General features: G+C 41.8%; 1 protein-coding gene across 1 annotated transcript in view; it reads left to right on the top strand.

The window, feature by feature from the left end:
* stac (SH3 and cysteine rich domain) overlaps window positions 1-23248 on the top strand; it is a 40103-nt gene that overhangs the window by 9061 nt on the left and 7794 nt on the right. Inside the window, exons 5-10 of the mRNA XM_080413660.1 lie at window positions 7100-7239; window positions 12928-13009; window positions 13508-13614; window positions 15158-15242; window positions 16464-16531; window positions 22773-22864. Of these exons, the coding sequence (XP_080269786.1) occupies window positions 7100-7239; window positions 12928-13009; window positions 13508-13614; window positions 15158-15242; window positions 16464-16531; window positions 22773-22864 (574 nt within the window). The remainder of the gene's footprint in view (window positions 1-7099; window positions 7240-12927; window positions 13010-13507; window positions 13615-15157; window positions 15243-16463; window positions 16532-22772; window positions 22865-23248) is intronic.

Below are 23248 nucleotides of genomic sequence, written 5' to 3'. Positions count from 1 at the left end.
AGAACTCATAAGATTATAATTCTAACCATAACAATATTTCTCTAACATTGCGTTGATGAAATATGCAACGATATATATGGCATTATGACAGAGAACAACTGTCAATCTGAAGTCACGGATTTCACGAAAAAAAAAGGCAAGCTTAAAGGATTTTTTTCCCCCACTTGTGTGCATGTGTGTTCAATCTAGTTCAATTAACATGCCTTAATCTGTTCCATTAAAATCACAGAGAAAAAAAAATCACAGAGTGCCTGGTGGTTCAGCAAGTTAGTGTACTGCCACTGACCCTATTGTCGCTGTTTTTTGTAAATGAATACGCTACTTTGTCACACTACAACTACAGTGTCACACAGTAGTAGTAAAAATAGACGAGTATTAACAAGAGTGTGTGACTAAATAATAACTACATTGGATCCATTAGAACACAAGTTCTTTTTTCCATCTCCTGAAAAGTAACACTTTTGAGCGTACAAGGTTTCCACCCGACAGCAACGATATCCTCCTCCTCGTGAGTCGCAACGACCCCAGTTCAAATCCAACCCTCGTCTCTCCCAGCATGTCTGCCCTGTGTTTCCTGCCTATATCTACTCTCTCTATCTAAATAAAGCATAAGGTCCCCTCCCCCAAAGACAAAGATAATCCCCAGAGATAAATATGGCCAGTTTGATTGACCCCAAACTTAATCATAATCAAGTTAGACTGATATGAGATCCTGCTGATTTGTGGAAAACCTGCCTGTCTGTAGTGTAATTTATCTATTTGCTGTTACTTTTGTATTTTTCTTTTCATTTTCTTTTGGTACGGAAAGTAAAACATAAACATTTGATAACAAACCAAAGAGAGCTGCTTAGACCAATGTTTTGATGGGGAGATGTGGAACAGGGAGGAAGAGGATGAGTACTGCCTTCGCCATTGACAAAGGTCATTTACACAGGAAATGAGGAAGAGTGAGCTGCATTGTGTGGGGACAGGATGACAGAATGTCAAATGAGGGAGAAATTGAGACAGTATGAAAGCAAAAGAGGAGAAAAGAAAGGGTGACAAAATGAGAGGGAGATGGTGTGACTTATCTGGCTGCTGTCCAGTCTTATTACTGTGATGTGAAGGAAAGATGGGCATTAATTGAAGCAGAGCTAAAAGAGCGCTTGCCAGAGGAAGCAATTGAGTGCTGCCATTCACTTCTCCTCAGTTAGGGTATGTTCACATATTTCACATTTTCTGCTGAAAAGGAAAAAGGAAAAGACGAAAGAAGGAGAATAAGGGAGACAGGGCCAGTCGCGTGATCGACTGAAACAGACTTCAATATAACTCTATGGAACATACAGAATATTGAAAACAAAGTTTGAAACTATGTGTAGATGGGAAATTAATCAAGATGGAATATTTCTAATCAAGATCAATACACCTAAAATGTATTGATCTTTTATAGACAAGCTGCCAGAGATGAGCTCCGAGGTCTCTGTGTTTCTCCTCTCCCGCCTTTCAGCTCTGCTGCCAGGCATGGCTGCTGATTTGAGTCACCTGGAGCTCACACTGCTGGATCACAACCTTCTGATTAATTGCGATATATGAATAGACCATCGAGCAATGCGAGAGTGCGGACTAGCCGACACCAACTCATACTCCTGAATTGCTGCCCTCCACACCCTCCTGTCTAGCATCAGGGTCTGCAGTGTTGCTAGCTCCGCAGTCGCTCTGCAGTGTGTCTACGTAGGTAGTGCGCCTCTTTCCCCTCCTTGCTGCACCTTGGGTTTGGTTCCCACAGTGTCAGTTTACTCGCTGCCAATTCCGCGTGCCTGGCACAGTGCCCTGTTAGCCTCATCCTCTCTCTGACCTTGTCCGTGACCTGCGGGAGGCCTCCGTAGAGGTCCATGTTTCTGATGTGGTCCCCCTATGACATCAAGTGCCATTAGCATCATTCTTGAGTAGACTCCATCCAGGGCCTTTTCGTGCTGTGCTGTGAGTGTACATATCTCGCCCCCGTACAGTAGTACTGACTCCACTGTAGCCACAAACAGCCGCCTCTTGTGGTCATCTACCATGTCAGATTTACACACTCTCCTCATCCCATGCAAGGCATTCCAGGCAAGTGCCCTACGGACCTTCCGATGAAGCAATCCAGGCACCAAAATATTTGAAGTCCTTGACTACCTCGAGTACCATCCCTTTGGCAATGGCAATGTTTTTGTCCTCCGTGTTAAATGCCATTACTTTTGTTTTCTTGGCATTGAGCTTGAGGCCAATCTTCCGGGACTCCGTTTCTACTGCCAGTAGTAGTTCTCTTCCTTTCTCTGCTGTGTCCGAGACTAGGGCAATGTCATCTGCATAGTTGAGGTAATTGTGATGGGATGTACTCTGTGCTTAGTCTTCTGAAAGACCATTAGCTTGGACAAGCAGCTCTGCAGTTGTGTTCCGTGATTGGACTCAACTCAACTCAAACTTTATTTATAGAGCACATTAAAAAACAAAGTTTTTAGAGTTGAAAGCCATAGAAAAAAGTGAGTCTTTGATAATGCTTTAAAAGCCTTCAGTGACTGGGCACCACGAATATGAAGGGGCAAGCTATTCCAGAGCCTAGGGGCAGCTGCCTCAAAGGCTTGGTCACCTCAGTTTTTGGGCTGTTTTTGGCATAACCAGAAGCAGCTGATTAGCCAACCTCAAGGTTCCAGCTGGGGTGTGCCAGGGTACAAGTTCAGAAATCCACATCATAATTACATTTCAGAAAAGGTTCTGACCAGCACACTTTTGGTCATTTCCCATAGGGTTTAATGTACAGTAAAAAAGGTGGTGCCTATTTGTTTAAAGGCTGCTATTGTGACCATACCCTTATAATCTAAATTATAAACAGTAGAATCCTGAGTGTTAATTTAACTCTGAAATTGTAAAAATGGAACCAAAGGGACCCGAAAGGGTCCATTTATACACTCAGAGTTAAATTAACCCTCAAGATTTTATAGTGTACTGTAATGGTCAGGGTCGAGGTCAAGCAATTAAACACACATCCATACACGCTTGCACAAATGCATGTGCATGCACGCACGCACGCACATGCGCAAACGCCCACAGCCCACTCTGTCATTAGAGCAGACACATGGCCCATCTGACCCAGTCATTATTGGGGGAGGAGGGGGCATTGTGAGATGCTTGTGTCTTCCTGCTCAGCCACGTCGTTTTCTTCCCAATTCTAGTTGAGGCCATTTAACTCTTCTCATTATGCTGTCATGTTATTGTAAATTGGAATGAGTCAGCTCTCAGACAACCACAATCAACAATAGATTGACATGGGGTGTCTTTTGCCCCCTTGCCAATGTCCAGTGGCCCAGCCTGAGAGCTGGGAAAGGACTTCATATAGCAAGGGAGTCCGAAAGCTAGGGTCATACAAAATGGTTGCGACTACAAGCATCTTGAGAATTGAATATCTGACAGAGATTTGCCTGTTAACCACTTAAATCCTATATTCTTAGTTGACGGGGGTCCTCCAGGGCTATGTTGTTCTGTCAACACCAACACCTTGAATAACACTGAATGTTCGCAGAGAATAGGGGCGATAGGGTTCATGTGATTGATATAGTCTACTGGACAATGATTCCTGTTGACCTGACTTAGCTTGGCCTAAAATTCTATACCACAACCGGATCAACAGTAGTCTTTGGCTTACTGTTGTCTGTGGTTTACATTGTTGGTGTTGCCGCTGTTGCTGTTGTTGTGATCTTTGACCCACCACTGTGGTTTACAGATCTACATCGCGTCTCTGGTTTCTCTCACAATATCATTAACACTCTTGTCCTGTGCCAGGCTCAGGCTCAGTTAAGCAGTACAAGTCTCAGGTTCCTGACATTTCAGCATGCCATTGGAAAGAAGTTCACATTACAGCACGTGTGCTCAGCATGCACAGATTTATTTCCCCTCTGGCTATTAAAATACCCATGAGGAGATTTGCACCTGAGAGTGCACAGCTTCTCATGTTTGCTGTCTTGTTCACGGATCTGGTGTCATGTTTTATTTCATATTTACAACACAGTATCACCTCTACCCTCCTGCTTAACCTCATCTTGACACTAATTATGTATTATTTTGCACATCACCTGTTGGAATTATTATTTCAAAAATAACGCTGCTGTATGACAGACTACTCACTGAAGTGCAACTGACAATTTATTCAGTAACAAATTATTCCCAAATTTAGGCTCTTATCAGCTTGACAACATAATGTAGATAGACTGTCCGACTGTCCATGCACTGTATATTAATGCGTCTCAGAAAAAAGAAAAATGATTTACACACATACTGTGTTTGCATGCCCACTGACAGAAAGGGATCAATGAATCCTTTGCAGCCCACATTTTCACATGCACACAAAGATTGTGTGCCAGAGCATGGCATGTGCACATTGATTAATCAATAAAGAGCTGGAAACACACAGCTGACTGACTACAACTAATGACAACACTGGTATGAGGTAAACCTGCTTCTAATCACTAACACCGCCAAACTGCACGCTATTGTTGTTTGTAAACATCTGTTTAATGCTAATTGGTAACATGTTTGTATTGCAGTGTGGCATGATCATTTTCAGCCTGTCATACAAAAAAGCCTTGTCTAGAAAGTGTCTCTCTACAGAGACTACAGATACAAAACTGTTACTTTCTGGTGGACACTACATTATTTCACTGGACTGGGAAAAATCAGCACTGATCTCAGATCTGTAGTCATTTGAAACCTAAGCCTGGCTTTAGCATTAACGCTTCTTAAATTATATATATATAAGCTCAGAGAGCCACGGCAATAATTAGTGCTTAATTACACACACGTGTGCTCTGGAGCGTACATAGTAATATACTGTTGCAGGATCATTTTAATGGTTTACATCAAAATAGATACATTTGTAACAGGTATTCAGGAGAGCTTGACATTATTCACATTTTAATCATTAGAATTGTTAAAAAGACGTCATTTATTTTGCAAACATGGCAATATTGACTGACATTAATCTCTAGGTCACAGATCAGTTATTCTATCTGTGGGCATATTTGTGGCAGAAATGTGTGTTCATTTACTCCTGATTTAAGTTGCGCACAGAGTTTGTAGATCAGCTATTTTCGGTACGAGACACGATGCACATCCAAGTATAAATTGGTTATCAGAATTCAAATTACTGCATACAGTACATGCCAAAGTTTTACCTTCCCTCCCACCACGCAGGCACTCTCTCTCAACACACACACACGCACGCACACGCACGCACGCACACACACACACACACACACACACACACACACACACACACACACACACACACACACACACACACACACACACACACACACACACACACACACACACACACACACACATATACTAATCAGGGATCCACTCATTAGAAACTGGAGTCAGCTGGCAGGGAGACAAGAAGATGGTGCAGAACATCTGTTATCATCAGTGTGTGGGTCCTCCTCCCTCCTCGACAACCTCTTTCTCATTACTTCTCCTCACCTCTCCACCCAAAACAAGTCTTTCTTCCTCATTTTCTCTTAAGACCCTTTTCTTTATCCATCTGTGGCTCCGTCTGTCTCTCCCTGTTGATCATTTTACACTCACTCACACGCATGCGTGCACACACACACACACACACACACACACACACACACACACACACACACACACACACACACACACACACACACACACACACGCAAGTGCTCGCATGCACACAGACCGCTTGCTGTTTCATAAATTGAGTTCACAAACAAAGTTGATTAATCTTAATTTAATGCATCATCACTGAGTCATTTTTCATTGGGTGTGTGTGGGGTGCAGTGCAGACAGACAGGGTGCTGCAGACCAAGTGAAGAGCTGGATGGGAATGGGGTTGGTTTGAAGGTTAAACGTAAAACACGGAGTAGTGGTTTATGAGGAATATTGGATTACGTGAGTTCCAATTTTAATTTGTTACGTTTTTGTTTTGAGTAGTTACACTAGCAGAATTTAATGGTATACTCGGGTGAAGTTGCATTTGGGTACAACTTTGTTGAAAGTATCAGGGATGCTGTAAATCTTTCTCTTTCTTTGCCTTTGGTGAAAGATGCAGTCAAATGTTGTGACATTTACTCAGTAAATAATAATGTATTTTACAGGAAGTAACACTGGATACTCAAGCATTTAGCCACTTTTACCCTGAGATCCCTATTTTGGACATGTCATAAATGTACAGACATTTTCAAAACATAAAAAAGGCTAGAATTCTCAAAAATAGAGATCATAGCCTATCTACAAGGTCACATAACAACATATTGCAAAGCGATGGGTTGTCTTGTGTAGATCATTAGCATTTTAGCAATTTCTGAACATCTTTGAAAGTATCAAATGTATGGCTTAATTTGTAAAACAAATCTGACATTTCCACATTTACTTAACAGACACTTCATGCATTCATTTATTAAATGTAGCTAAACAACTTGGGTGGGCATAGAAAGCATCATAAGTCATAAAAGTCCTAGAAGTCACAGGACAGAGGACCATAACCATTTAAGCCTTATTTGCTGTACAACGAATGGGGTAAATAACCAAAGATCTGCTATACAGGTATTCACTGTTGTAGAAATTGTTTGCCTATATGGCCAAAATACAACAGGTTGAAATGAGTTAACTTATTACACACTGTATGTAAACAATATTAAAATGCACTAATCAGGGATCTTTGGTCTGAGGTTTCAAATAAATAATAACATTATCATCCTGCCAATCATTAAAACATGCCCCTTTAATGATGAGCCAACTAGAAACTGTTGAAATGTACTTAGTATTTCCACATGTGGAGGTGGGAGAGTGATCATTTGTTTTGACTCTGAAACCTCAGGCAGCTGACTCCAATGTCATCCCTTAAGTGACACCTAAGTAATGAGATCTGTCCTTCATCCTCTAACTGTGACATCACATGACTGATGTTACCTTTTAGAAAAGAGAACTTGACCATGATGTTTGTGTGTGTGTGTGTGTGTGTGTGTGTGTGTGTGTGTGTGTGTGTGTGTGTGTGTGTGTGTGTGTGTGTGTGTGTGTGTGTGTTTGTGTGTGTGTGTGTGCGTGTGCGTGTGTCTGTCAGGTACCACGGCTAAGCATGTGGTCTTTCTGGCGGGGAACACAGCTAAGCACGGCCTGCGATGCAAAGCCTGCAAGATGAGCCTTCACCACAAGTGTGAGAGTGGAGTACTATATATGCAGCAGCGTTGCATGGGCAAACTGGTAAGAGCAGGATCACAATCACTATCTCTGTAATTGCCATATAGATAGTGCCAATAATATATAATTGGCAATATAATAACTGACGACAATGTTGAACAAACGTGTTGACAAGGGTGCAGTTTATCAGTGGATACAATACACCAGTGTTTTTCAAACCTTTTCTTTTCAATGACCCCCAGTTTGATATGCAACAGGGCACTACCCCGAATTGATGTTTTTTGTTTTGTTCCGGGTTTTTGTGAGTGTTTATTTAACCCAGGGTCCATTTATACTACTAGGACAGCGCCCTTTAGTATATGTAATATGAAAAAAGATAGTTGCTGATAGCCAACAGTCAATAACCAGCAGCATATATATAACCATTGTCTGTCCTGATGAAGGTCTAACGACCGAAACGTCGAATAAAGAGCACTTTTTTTTGTGCAAGTTTCTGACTATTCTTTGGTTTAACCATCAGAGATCTCCTAAATAACCAACAGTTGAAGTCGTTCCCGGCACGAACGTCACGCGACGCCCGGCACAAACGTTACGCGACGCCTGGCACAAACGTCACGCGATACAACACAAACGTCTCACGAAACCCTGCCTAGTCTGATAGACCGAACCCGAGAAGCCTGCTGTAGAACCGATGCCTCCGCCTCAGACCTCCGGATTAAAAAAATCCTGTGCCTCCTCCTCAGGCCTGGTTTTGGATCCATAACGCTGCGTTCCCACTGGCAGATACAAGATACAAAGATACGAAGCTACACAGCATATTTGTAGCTTTGTAGCTTTGTATCTTTGTATCTGAAGTTAAAACCAGCTGAGCTTTTTTGTAGCTTTGTAGCTGTTGTTACTTTTGTAGCAGCTACACACGTTTGATGTGTCTTTGTATCTGTCAGTGTGAACACAGCATAAGCCCCTCTCATTTAGCCTGGTAAACCCTCCCTCCGGAAATCTCATTTCCATTTGATTCCAGGAGTGAGTCTGGCCTGATGGCTTGTATGGGCGTTTCTAGCGCATTACCAAAAAACCGAGCCTATCAGCGTCGTCGCACATCGTTCTGTGATTGACAGCGACAGTTGGCCAATCAGGTGGCGAGTTCGAGTGAGCCCGAATGGCACCGAGTGCAGCCTGAATGCAGCCGACAAAACACGAACGGCAGCCATCTTTTCTGTCTGGTATTTTCTCCGCTGTTTTTTTTACTTCAAAAAGCTCTCAAACTTCTATTTTGAGGCACGGAATTTACTTATAAGATATCGTTTGGATAGAATTTAGTTGTTTAACTTCATATATGTGGTCAATTAATCATGACAGAGCCTATTTAAAAATAAAAATTTAGAGAACCGGTAGGGGCGGGCAATGACACGCATGTATCCGAATAAGGCAACCCATTTTGGGCATGGCCGTCTCAAAAGTCCCGTTGCGTCACATTAGTCTGGTGAACTGCTGATTGGCTGAAGGGGAAAAACGATCATTGGCTGAAGGGGTTGTCAGTCAACGGTATTACTCCCGCCCAACTCCAGCCCACAGCCAATATTGCAGAATGGGCGATCAGGCCAGACTCACTCCTGGAATCAAATGGAAATGAGATTTCCGGAGGGAGGGTTTACCAGGCTACCTCTCATTGCCCTTTGGCACGTTCCATCAAGGGGTCATCTGAAGCTCATACCCCAAATCTGGGACCATTTGGTCTATGGTGCCCCGAGTTATGCCCCGGACAGAGATTCTGTACACAGACATATTTTGTGGCGGACAGAGATTGTTTTGCGGACAGAGATTTTGTGGCTTTATAGTATGATGATATACTGTATATAGACTGTCAGCATTCAACAATACTTTGTATATTCCTGTGACTGTCTTATTGCAGTGTTTGTCAGAATATGAAATGCTGAGCTATTGACAGTTAAGCAGTTCCTAGTTAGAGGGAATGTTAAAGTTGCCATCGTTAAAAACATCAACTTTAAATAGAATAGATGAGGTTCAGAGTGCACTTTCACAGAACTCACAGATTCATGTGTACGAGAACTGCTACATCTGCTGTCATCTTCATCATCATCCTCATCCCTGTTAATCAAAGCTGCCGCTTATTCATTAGCCAAAGTATTTTGGCAAAGAGATTTGGTGTAGACAGAAAAAATCTGTCCAGGTACAGAGCCAACTCAGGTCCAGTTTACTGTTCATACTCTTCCACTATTGAAGCTGTCATACATACCTTTGATCATGGTCAGAGATGCGCCATGCTGCACTTGAGCGCAATCATTACCTTTTCTGATTCCTATGATGCGAGATAGCCTGCTGGTGTTGTAAGGATTTGTTAATACAAAGGCATGCAAAACGGCAGCATAATAATCAAATGATGGATTATTAAACCACAGTGTTCATATAGTTCATGGAGAGAGAAGTACAAAGAGATTTGCGGTATGACAAAAAAATCGTTATCATAATTAAATCAATGTCCTACATAAGGTTGTCTATTCAATCTCAGATCACGCCTGTGGGGTCCTTTATTTATTATTTGGCAATGATTATTACCATTAACATTATAATTAATATTGTTATTCTTAATGTATAATCAGCATGTCTCTCTCTCTCTATTTGTGCGTTGTGTGTAGCCTTCTTCATGTCTTCTCTTCCCATCTGTGGGGCTGCATCATAATGAGACCATTTTGGTTCTGGTATTGGTGTACGGGGGGTTGTGTGTGTGTGTGTGGTGGGGGGTGGGGTTGGGGGTGCTCACAAAGGCCTGTGCCAAGCAGCATTCGTCATTTTCCCATCTTCTATCGCAGTCCAGGACACTGGCAGTCATTACTGAACTGGGACTGTTTAAGCCAGAGTTATACGTAACTGCGTGCCAGTGTCGCGCACCGGCCACCGCAAATAGCTTGTGGATCAGCTATGTGCGGTGCAAGACACCGGCGTGCAGCTAAGTATAAATCATGTTTCCGTCATTCGAATGCATGTGTCCCTCATGGAAGGAGGGAGAGCATTTATTTATGTTTTGGGAGGGGGGGGGGGTTAATTCTTTTCCGTAATCATGCATGTGGGTGGTGATGCAACCTTTGCATCACCACCCTTTGTATACAGTACTGTAGGAGCATTCTTGGGGATTGTTTGAATTGTGTTCAGGGTGAGTTGTAATGGCTTTTCTCATCCACCGTAGCTTTGATGTCATTGATATCATTTGTCTACATTTGAACCGAAACCCTGAAACTCCACATGGGACACGAGACACAGCAAGACAAATGCTTTTCCCTCTTTTCCGATTGTTACTTTTTTCCATATAATGCTTTGAGGATGAGCTTTCTTTGGCGATAGGATCAGCTTTCAGGAGTGGAAAATGAGGTTGAGGGGTCACACATAAAAATGGAAAATTTCCCAGTGGAGTACTGCTCTAAATTAGGGTCGCTCTAAACATGGACACTACATCCGTGCTTATTTCTCTTGGCCTGAGAACCACAAAAAGATACCTCTTATTTTATTAAGATTCTCAAAATGTATATATAAAAAATATATATAACTCTGTGCTTATGTAAGTTTCAAATCTCAAAATATGACTCAGGTTGACCGTGACATTAATAACGCTCGCCTTTGTCTCAGCTTAAATCCCATCTGATACAATTCAGTTATATTAAATGGTCACCCTTACTTACACTTACATGACAAATAAAGATAAGTCAATAAAACTTGATTAATCCACAAAGTAAATTTGATCTTAGGCATGAATAAAAACAGACAGGGAACAGACATATACTGTACATAGACCGACAAATATAAGCTACAGAACAGTTTGGGCTATTTGAAATAATTCAATAAAGGTAGAATATAATTTACTGTACCAACAACAAACTGAACATTATTAGAGAGTTGTTTTGTATTTCTCAAATGCAACTTGAGAAATAGTGTAAATGATCGCATCAGTGTGCAGTGGATGAAAGGCCACGCAACAAGATGTTGTTCATTTAAGCTGCATTAAGCACAATCTCTTTTTACGCTTTTCCTTAATGAATTTCCCCCTGAATGCCTGACATCTCAGCTCGAGAGGAGCTCGAACAGCTCAAGGGTTGCTTATTTTAGCCTTCTCTTTGTGAGTGTTGCAAAATGGAGAATTAATCAGGAGCTATTAGGGATACAGATTACACCAACTGTTTATCATGCCAAATATAAACAAAGATAGTGTAAGCAAGGCTAGGCAAGTTTATTTTTATAGCACATTTCAACAAGGTAATTCAAATTACTTTACGCAAAACATTAAAAGCATTAAAACAAAGTGTTAAACACATTATAACACATTATTATACAATAAAACATTTATTTGAAAAATATATATATAATATGAGAATAAAAAGGCAGTGCAGTGCAAGAAATTAATCAGAAGCCTCAAGCCAGATGTAGAACATTTTGTATCGGAAGTTACTCTCCTTATTTTGAAATAAAACTATAATAATAATAAACGTAATGTATACAGCACTGCGCAAAAGCATTAATAGTGTGTGTGTCTGCAATAATGTGTAGCTAACGAAAAAGAAGATGAAAACATTAGCATTCTAATTACAGCACTTCTTGGCTGTTCAGCATTGTTTGACTGTTTACCCAGCACTCACAGAAGTACATCCAAGAACATCTAAACACTGAAAATGGCTATATATATATTTCATAGACTGCAGTTACATCTATCATTATCCTCTGTGATGAGTTGACTTCCTCTGAGGATAGAGGAGAATTTTACCCATTTGTCACTTTTTGCTGGGTGTGAGAAGAACTCAACATAGATCGATATTCAATGATGAGATAGGAGGCAGTGGGTACAGATAGATAATGGATAGATAAATGATAGAGGCTTGAAGCCTGTCCTTATGTGAACTTGCACGATAACGTGCAAGTAACTTTAACCAGTGGAACTAAAGGCGTCATACTATATCTCAGTGTAAAATGTGTCATTTGTGTCCGGCAAAGTATGAATTAGCCATAACCACATACACCCTATTTCGACTGTTTTTGGTGAAGAGGTTTGATGTAGAGGAAAACGAGTGGGCCAAGGATACTGTAGATCCCTGGGGTCCATGTCAACAGAGCATATAGGGTTCAACTTACACCCTATATACTAAAAACACAATGTTTTTGAGTCCGTCCCCACAACAGCACCAGCTCACTCTCAAACTTTTTCAGAAAATATCGATATCACTCTAAGCAACTAACTTCCTAAAGTCATTGTATGCTGTCTTTTCTTTTAATATAATTGTGCTTTGCATATTAAGTCATCATTAGAATGTTGCTGTTACTCTGTACATTGCATAACATTATGATCATATAAAACTAAAAGAGGTGAACAGGGAGGACAGTAGTGATACTGCTCAAGGCATGATGAAATGTGAGCAGCAGGATGGACTGTGAAGCTATGATTCAATAGTAGTTAGCTTTCTTTTTAAATTGTTTTAGGTTTACAGAGTCACTGGCCTGGGACTGATTGAGTTAGCCTGCTTGCTGAAAAATCAAAGCCATATTGCATTGTTGGCTGGAGGAGCAGTCCCTCGCCCAGAATAGCAGAGATTTAACAGCACATTATCAGTGGGGTTATGTATTTTAGTGTCAGGATGCTGAGCTGTCTGTGGCTCTATATATCGATCCATCCCTCAATGTAATGGCTCTGTCTGCTACCCGTCCCCTCTTTTGTCCTCCCTCTGTTGCCCTTCTCTCTGCCTTCTGCAGCCAAAGGGCTTTCGACGATACTACAGCTCCCCATTACTGATTCAGGAACAGTTTGGGATCATCAAGGAAGTCATGCCCATTGGTGAGGACAGCCATCTTCATTTTTGTGATAAAGTTTAGCTTTCAACCCTCCGGAATGAAATGCATGGAAGCGGGCAGCGGCCAATTCCATTATCCAAGTAACACATTCTTCCAGTCTAACCATTATCAAAGTGACACTTTCTTCCAGTCTAACCATTATCCAAGTGACACTTTCTTCCAGTCTAAATGTCCTTACGCACCGGGAGCATATGCTTTTCTTTTTTCGTGTGATTAATTCACCCAAAAATATATATTTCTTCAAACTATTGTTTGTGTCATGAAAACATCCACACAGAACGCAGATTTTATGCAGCGATAAACAATTTGTATTCGCAACGAGGTAGAATTTTCACCACGAATGAATGCATCAACCTGTACGAATGACATCACGCTCCCGGTGTGTAAATACCTTGATTCCGCATCAACCGTCTGACAGTTAAGCAGCAGTCTTTTGTCAACACCTCATAGCTGCTTGTATTTCTCTATGTTGTTTGTCTAGCTTGTGGTAAAAGGGTGGACCCTGTGTACGAGGCTCTGAGGATGGGGACATCGCTGGCACAGAAGGCCAAGAGAACCAGTGGTTCTGAGTCCCCTCACAGTCTCTCAGTAAGTACAGCTGATTCAGCCGGTTCATTATCAAGTTTAGTGCTGCAATTATAGTTTACTTTCCTAGCGATTATTCTATCATCGAGAAGTGTGTTTTTTTCTTCTTTACCTTTTTTTTTTAAATATGTCAACGAATCAACGCAAAAAAAATCGTATTGATTTTGTACAACCATCTAAATCGATTAGTCTGATTAACCACTTAAGCATTATTTTATACTTTCTCATACAACAGTGTTGCACAAAAAATGCCGATTTACAAGCTCACAATGCATCGCATCGCAATGGTTGTAGATTATTTTCGGTATTTCTTTAAAGTTTGGAAAATTTCACCTATAATGACATGCCCAAAATAGGGATGCCAGGCTGAAAGGGGTGAAATGTTACAGCCCTATTGGACTAAGTTCATGGCCCATTTATGCTACTGTATTTTAAAATGGGAGGGGAAAGATGTTATGAAGTTTAGAAAACAGAACAGTACAGAACAAAGACCAGAATGCCACTATTCTTGCATTCGTCTTTGTTCGGGGGATTAGGGCTCGACGTTACATACTGTTGACCTCCCGTCCTGCTGCCGTTTTTAGATCAAGTCCCTTATAGTTCTGTTCTGTCTCTCTCAATTACTGTATTGTTGTAATCATTAAATGCGATAGTTTTCCACACACACAGGCACATTAAGATAAGAAGATTATCACAGTTTAGAGCAAGCATTATGAATGTTTATGTTTAGTCCAAGTCAGACATACAAAGTCGATGCTCTCCTTAGATATGGCCACTGTGCAGCAGTAAACACTACCAATAAAGGTAGTGGTTAGGGCAATGAAGAAAGGGATGTGTGTGGGACTGCTCACGTTACAGCTCTTTAGATGGACTGGATAGATTGTTGAGCTAGGCTACACTCTCCAGTCTCCTGTCCCTAGTTTGTGTAAAACAAAATGAAAGCTCTTATTTATAGCTTATCACTTATATTATAAGCTGTATCTGCAGCTTGAATAGGCAGCTCTCTCTTAAGTGGATGTGAACACTGCTGGCTGGAGGCCACCCTGTCCAGTACAGCTGTTGGTGAATGGGTGTGTGTCACTTGCAGGCTTAAGCCTGAGTTATACTTGTGCACGGGTGTCGTGCACCGGAAATAGCCGATATACAAGCTTATTACGCCTCACTCGGCAATGTGTTGTGAGCTTGCAGATCGGCAAATTTTGGTGCACGACACCGGTGGACAACTAAGTATAAATCAGTCCTAACAGACGTAATGTGAACCCAGCGGGGGTTATGATAATAGTTACCAAATGCAGTCAGACTGCACATGTGGCAGTTTCTAAGGCACTTTTCCAAACCTTACAGAGTCTCCCTGCTGCAGTCTGTTATGTTCAAGTCATCAACTCTTGTGTCTCTGCTTCCCTCTGTGTGTGTGTGTGTGTGTGTGTGTGCGTGTGTGTGTGTGTGTGTGTGTGTGTGTGTGTGTGTGTGTGTGTGTGTGTGTGTGTGTGTGTGTGTGTGTGCGTGTGCGTGTGTGTGTGTGTGTCCTCTCTATGTGTGTGTGCAGACCAGTGATTTGGACAAGGTTCCAGAGGAAGTGGCGGCGGACCACAGCAGTAGGCATGAACTATCCAGAAAACACAGTGATGATGGTGAGGATCCAGTACAGTGAAGTATGTGCATCTGGAAAAAAGCCAGGCGGTGACATAGAGGGAGAAAAATGCAATTGTGTTTTTCCTGTAAGTGAGGCTGCAAAGGTTGCGACATATAATTGTATTTCCCCAAACTGCCATCTGAAGTATTGAGAAATAAGACCTTGGGTTCCATTGTGCTAGACTCTCTTTTCGGTCCGTTCATTCATTGACCTGTCTACAGAATACACCAAGGGCAAAGCTCAAAGAAAACTAGGTTCTATGTATTTTATTTGTAGCGGTGGCTGGGCTCTTTCAATTGCTCAGTGATACAATAGGTCCCTACTGGAGGGCAAATCATTGACCTCTTAATTCCTGCAGCAGTCAACCTCAGTAAAGAAGAGGAAACAAAGACAAATGTAGAGAAAAATCAACTATAGTGAGAGTGGTAGAGCATAGACCTTGGTGTTGAAAGAAATTGCCATTTGAAGCACAGCTACAAGGCTGATCAATATCCTTCAAGACAACAAAAGCATACCCAGAAGGAGACGAATAATCCTCACACTGGGATTCTTGGGTTGTGCTACGTGACAACCTTTTATTTTATACTTATACTATACTTTCTCAATAAGAAATACAAATATTTATGAATCTGTATATCATCAATCCTGTTTGGATAGCCTGCGGTTGTTACAGAAAGGGCACTTCATTTGCTCTTTTGAGGATTATTAATGAAAATATTGCCTCTGAACTGGTCTTCTGTTGCATCCTTCGGTAAGACGGTGTATATTAAGGTCGGGTCTATAATGCCTTATAAACTCATTTATAATGCATTATAATTCACTTATGAGGCTTCATAACACTCGTTATTATAAATGTTTATAATTATGCTTATAACAAAGACACTATAACTGACCAAGTTATGGTAGTTATAATGTTCTGTTCCGCTGAACTTATAATGCATTATGACCAGCACTTGTAATACTTCATAAACCTTAAGTTGTTATGCATAATTATATACATTTATAACCAGTGTTATAATACCTTAGTGCATTATAATGCATTACAAATGCGCTTATAATGCATTTTAGACCCATCCTAAATATATAGTCTTACCCATCTTTCATTATCAATACTTTATTTTATTTTATTCCTGTCTTAGTGGTTAGATTTCTTTGCCAGTGGTTGTAAAACATCTCCTTCTGTGTTTTTTTGTTACTGAGTGATCTATTCTGTTTTTAGTTTTCACAGTCGTCGAGAATGGAACAGAGCCATACCACCAGCCGGAGAGAATGCCTGAGGATTCACCGGTGAGAAACTCGCAACTTAACCACATGAACCCTAGCATCCCTATTCTGGGCGTGTCATTCCGAGAATATAGGCAAGCATTCAGAGAAAATAGCTAAACATTCTGAGAAACTAGGCAGACATTCAGTGAAAGTCACCCCAACACATTAACACATTTACCGCCGGGCCCGTAGTTCTACTGTGGTGCTTTTTCCTTTTTTTCGAATTTTTTTTTTTTCAATTTTCCGGTACGGCACATTTCATTGTAACACCACCGGAAACAGAATTATTTGGGATCCGGTTTTGACGATCACGCCGGCTCCCATTCTAAAGTTCACACTGAAACGCCATTTTCTTCGATTGTAGTTTTTCTCCTCGCTGATCACTGTTTAACATAAACCGTTCTAACTCAACAATGGATGCCCCGTTTGACACGTGGTTTGGACTGGTAGACACAGGGAGATGTCCGCGATGTTTACAAACAGTGCACAGATCAATCTTAAGGATTTTAACGACGTCTATGGCGACGTGAAAAAAACAAAAAACAACAATAAAACGTTGGCACTGGTGAGTACATTATGAGATTAACCTCTGGCGGTCAATGTGTTAAAGAAGGACATTTGAATTCAGTAAAAAAAAAAAAAAAAGTTTAAAGTAATACTAGGTAACGTTTTCAACAAAACTAAAGTTACATTGTATATCTTTTGCGAGTGGCAAAAGTTTCACAACACCCACTCCGTGAATTTCACCCCCGGAAGCCTTTTATTTATATATTTTCTATTGAACGTGTACGGGGGGGACTTTCCCGGGAAAATGACGTTCCTGGCCAACGTCATGACGTCGTGGCCGACGTCCTCAGGAACTACCGCAACGGTTTCCTGTTTGGCCAGGAACTACCGCGCTATTAACAAAAAGGAACCTCACGCTGATTTTAAGATAATGTAGGATTGGGAGATCGAAAAAGAACAGAAAAAGAAAGCACAGCTCATGGTAACTAATGCTCCACTGGCTAAGAGAAACGATCCGTAGATAGTATAAAACAATTAAAAGATCGCTTTTTGAAACGCTTCCGGCTTCCGGTGAAAACGAATGGAATTCTGGGTAATCGAGGACTAGGGAAATTGTATGCAGTGACGGTAGTGACCAGCAGAGGTTGCTAAAAATCGTTATTTGTGATTTTGCATTGTACAACTTTAACACCTCCTTATTAGTAAAAAACCTATTCAGGACACACAGCCAAAAAAAAGAGTACAAAAATGTATCAAAATAAAAAACTATTTAAAAGGAGATTTGTTTGTATAGAGCGTGCCAAAAATCCTGAAGGGGGCGTCAACAAGTGTCTTTTGGTAGCTGCGGACATCTTTGAGGGGTAAAAAGCAGGTTGACTTAACATTGCCCAATGCCACGCCCAATGCCTCGCCCCCGCAGGCTGATTTGCCCCTTCTGCTGGTGACGACACGTTGGCACGCTTAATACAGTAAAAACGAAAGAAGTAGAAATAAAACAGAAAAATAAGAGAATGAAATTATAGAGCGTGCCAAAAATCCTGAAGGGGGCGTCAACAAGTGTCTTTTGGTAGCTGCGGACATCTTTGAGGGGTAAAAAGCAGGTTGACTTAACATTGCCCAATGCCACGCCCAATGCCTCGCCCCCGCAGGCTGATTTGCCCCTTCTGCTGGTGACGACACGTTGGCACGCTTAATACAGTAAAAACGAAAGAAGTAGAAATAAAACAGAAAAATAAGAGAATGAAATTACAGTGCCGAAGAATAATTGAAAAATTTCAATAATAGGCAGCGATGATGTTGCAGCAGACCTGCAGTTTTCTGGGAGCTTGTTCCAGATATGTGCATAAAAAGTGAACACTGTGTAGTTCTGATTCTAGAGACTTAAAGGAGACCTGTCCCAGATGACTTGAGAGGTCTGGGTGGTTCATGATATCATGATCAAGATCAGAAATGTATTTTGTCCCTAAACCATTCAAAGCTCTAGTATTTTGAAAGCCAGTGTAGAAATCTAAGAACTGGAGTGATTTGCTCCACTTTCTGGGTAAGGACTTGAGAAGCAGCATTCTGAATCAACTGCAGTCGTCTGATTTATTGTTTTAGGGAGACCTGTAAAGACACCGTTACAGTAATCAAGTCTACTGAAGATGAATACTCAGACAAGTTTTTCTAAATCCTGCTGAGACATAAGTCCTTTAATCCATGATATATTCTTAAAGTGAGAGTATCCTGACTTTGTGTTAATGTGGCTGTTAGAATTCAGGTCTGAGTCCATGACTACACCAAGGTTTTGGCTTGGCTTTAGTTTTTTTTTAAACATTTCTGATTGAAGCTGGGTGCAGACTTTTAATCTGTCTTCCTTGGCTCCAAAAACAATTACTTCAGTTATAGCACATCCAATTGGTATTGTTATATAGATACTTAACTTATGAGCCAACAATACATTCCTCATTATGGAGAAAGGAAAAGACAATTCAGGACAGGAATTTCAATGTTAATTGAATCAATAGAAGAGTTCTCACTGAAAATGGATAATTGAAATAAGAGTGAAAGTTGGCGAATTGTCCCTTAACGGGTTTATGTGAAGCACTTAAAAACGAGGTGCATTTCACATTGTTTGAAACATCTTCTCAAGGTTTTCTCATGTTTTGAGGTATATGATATATTTTATTTATTTGTATTGCGCTGTCATGATCTTTCTTCCACGGCATTTAGTGTACTGTAGCTCAGAGTCTAGGAGGGCAGTGCTGGCATGGTCAGAAAACCTCTGACTGACTGACCAGCTACTGAACTCTTGTTAGCCTGAGAACCGAGACAGAGTCAGTTCTTACTGTGTGACCCTCATCAGCTTGCTACACTTGGCCTGGCTCCATCATCACTGCTGTATTTCCCTGGAGTTAAGAGGAAAAACTTATTTTTCTGTCAGTACTACAAATCATACCCATACTGCCTTAGACCCTGGCACACACTGATAAGGATAAAGCCATCTTGAGAGACTGCAGGGCCATATTTATTTTATACTGCACAAGCAGAGCTAACTGTGCAAAGCTCATGTGAGTGAAACAGAAATGGTAAGATGTTTGTGGACACCATATTATCGCCTGTAGATGCACTTCACTCTTTACAACTGTGGTTATTTGGTGAGAGAGCTCACCAAAGTAGTGAACACACTGCAATACTGGGAAGATTCACTGTACATTTTCTATTTGAGGTTAGATTTCCTGTTTACCTTTTAGTTTTACATGTTTATCTCCAAATTCAACAATGGAAAAAAGACACATAAACATGTTGGCATTTGCAAAAATGAACAAATAAGCATTGAAGACACAGACCAACACACACCCCCACCCCTTACCTCTGTCCTCTGCACACACCCAGCACAATCTCCCAGGCCAGTCGGCTATTTCAGGGAAGACGCACGCTGTGTATTCTGCGGTGTTATCAGCCTGGGCCGTGCACAGCTGGCAGTAGGCCGTTTGTCTGTCTGACGACAGGTCCATTTGAGCAGAGGGGCCAACAGACAGACGGAGACTCTGCAGGGTAATGAACAGAGGAATGAGACATACGGTCATCTCGCTTCTCCACCTCTCCACAGGAGCATGCTGCCTGTGGAGAGGTCCTCCTATCTGGAATGAGAGGCCCGGGTGCATGCAGAAACACGCAAACCGACACACACACACACACACACACACACACACACACACACACACACACACACACACACACACACACACACACACACACACACACACACACACACACACACACACACACACACACACACACACACACACACACACACCCCATGGGATCACTGTCAGTTCACATTTTCACACTTGAGGTTGAACTGCAAAGTTCTTTATACTGTATGTATTCTAAACCAACTCTGTCACAGACTGCACAACATTTTGTACAATTACAGTGTGAATTGATTTGATTTCTTTTTGTTTCACTTAAGTAAATCCACCACAGTACGCAATACTGCTCTTAAATTCAGACTTTTTTTCAATAGTTTTTTCCCCCCCAATAGCTGCAGGTACAGTATCAGCCTACAACATGTCTGAATGACTGGAGACCTGTTGCTCTCATCCCAATAGTCAGCAAATGCTTTGAGAAGCTGGTGAGAGAATACATCTGCTCCATACTACCTGCCTCGTTGGAACCGTGGCAGTTTGCATAACGTCAAAACAGATCCACCGACGATGCAATTGCCACAGCTCTTCACACCGTCCTGTCGCACATGGATGACAAGAAGCTGACATATGTGCGTATGTTGTTCGTGGACTGCAGCTCAGCGTTCAACACCATTGTCAGAGCAAGACTTGACACAAAGCTCAGTGACCTAGAGCTACGCCAGCTGGTGAGAATGGGCAGTATCATATCCGACATCCTGATCCTTAGCACTGGAGCACCCCAAGGATGCGTGCTGAGCCCTCTCCTCTACTCCCTGTACACGCATTATTGTGCAGCCACACATGACTCCAACTTCGTCCTGAAGTATGCTGATGACAGTGATAGGTCGGATTATCAACAACGATGACTCTGCCTACAGAGATGAGATCAGAAATTGTCAGTGAGTTCAAGTTCCTTGAAGTACACATGGAAGTGGGACACACACACACCACACCCGCGAGGAAAAAGGCCCAGCACCGAGTGACTGAAGAAGTACAGAGTTAGACTCTGATTCAGATTGTACTACAACAGCTCCATTGAAAGCATCCTGTCAGGCTGTGTATGGAAACTGCACTGCCCGAGAAAAGAAAAACCTACAGCGGGTGGTGCGGTCAGCAGAACGCATAATGGTAGGCAAGCTCCCCTCGCTCCGGGAATTGTACAAGAAGAGGTGCGTAGTCAAAGCTCAGCGCATCATCAAGGACAGGCACCACCCCAGCCACAAACTGTTCAAACCCCTACAACGACCGCTGCCGGGCAAAGCGGCCTACCGTAGTATCAAGGGCCAGACCACCAGGTTTATGAACAGCTTCCACTCAGCTACCATCAGACTGTTGAGCAAGGCATGACCACCGCCTGTCATCAGGCTGGCCTTGGACTTTTGCTTTCCTCATGGACCTAACTGTGGATTATACAAGTAAAGCAGCCTTTTGTGGACTATGTGGTTAAACTTGAGCCGGTACTCTGCACCTTAACCGTAATACTTTCTTGCACTATATGTCATGAGCCGTATATACCAGCTGCTATGCTCATGTAGCCTCGTAACCCCCTCGTAAAGTTGTAGGTTATGGAAGGTTATGGGTTACCCTTCCTAGTCGAAAAGGCCAATAGAGGCTTCTCTATGGTGCAATGTAGCTCTCAAGGCTGCTGATGAGCTGTTAGTTAATTGTAATAAATTGCCATTGGGCGATACTAACTTGCGCCTTTCATTCTGGTTCAAAGGAGTAGTTTGCTTTGTTACCGGGGAAACTCGCCTCATCCATCAGCCATATCACTCGTCCACCTGGGTGCTCCATTGGGGACATTTTGTGCAACGGCAAATTACTCCTGATTTATACTTGGCTGTGCACCCATGTCTTGCACTGACAATAGACGATCTACAAGCTCACAACGCACCGCAGCTTGTAGATCTGCTATTTTTGGTGCAAGACATGATACACAACCAAGTAAAAATTAGGTCACTTTATGTCTTTGCCATGGCTCTATCACATTACTGGATTAGGCAGATTTCCACATTGTCTTGTAAAACATAGTTTTGTGTGAGCCTTTGTTTCTTTCCTATACTAGCAGGATTTCTCTATTAGCATCATAAAGAAAGATACATTCATACAGTACATACATGCACGTGGAGGAAGACCCATTAGACACAGGAAAACACCCTCGGGTTCGGGTGCAGGCGTACAGAGTGCCAGAATACTGAAATATACATGATTTGCTCTGTTATTTGAGCTAACACTTCACTAATTTCCTGAGAACTTGAAAGCCCAGCCAGGAGATCATGCCTCTCCCACTTACGTTAGCAATGGATTAGAAAAACATGATTGCAGAACAAATTAAGCATTACTTCAGACCATCAATCTAAACAATAATTTTTACCACTTTGCGACTGTTAGACTGTTTTGCGACTCAATTATGATATTGTTACAAGAAAATAGACCATAACCAGCACTCAAAATTATAATTGTTAATAATTGTTAAAAAAAATTGTGTGTGTGTGTGTGTGTGTGTGTGTGTGTGTGTGTGTGTGTGTGTGTGTGTGTGTGTGTGTGTGTGTGTGTGTGTGTGTGTGTGTGTGTGTGTGTGGCAGGAGCAAACACAGTTGCAGGAGGATGACCTACTCAACACCTATGTAGCATTGTACAGCTACACTCCCCAGGACACCCACGACCTGGAGATGAGGTCTGTGTCACACACACACACACACACACACACACACACACACACACACACACACACACACACACACACACACACACACACACACACACACACACACACACACACACACACACACACACACACACACAGTACAGTATGTATTGACATTATGCTGTGGAAACTGCAATACTGTAACTGTCCTGGGATAGCAGGACATCTGCTATCCACATCCATATCGGACATAATCTGACATAACCAGAGTGATATACAGTATTAATGCACTTCCCTTTCAGAAACACTGTAACAAATCCTATATACTTTATTGGCCGGGGTCCCCCAGGCCAGGGGTCTATACTTGGTCCCCTCCTTTTTTCCCTCTACATCAAATATCTTCGCCCAAAATGG

This window comes from Gymnoscopelus braueri, assembly GCF_963280865.1.
Source record: "Gymnoscopelus braueri genome assembly, chromosome: 19".
Taxonomy (NCBI): domain Eukaryota; kingdom Metazoa; phylum Chordata; class Actinopteri; order Myctophiformes; family Myctophidae; genus Gymnoscopelus; species Gymnoscopelus braueri.
Note: the sequence above shows the minus strand (reverse complement) of the source record. Positions and strands in the feature narration are given on the sequence as shown.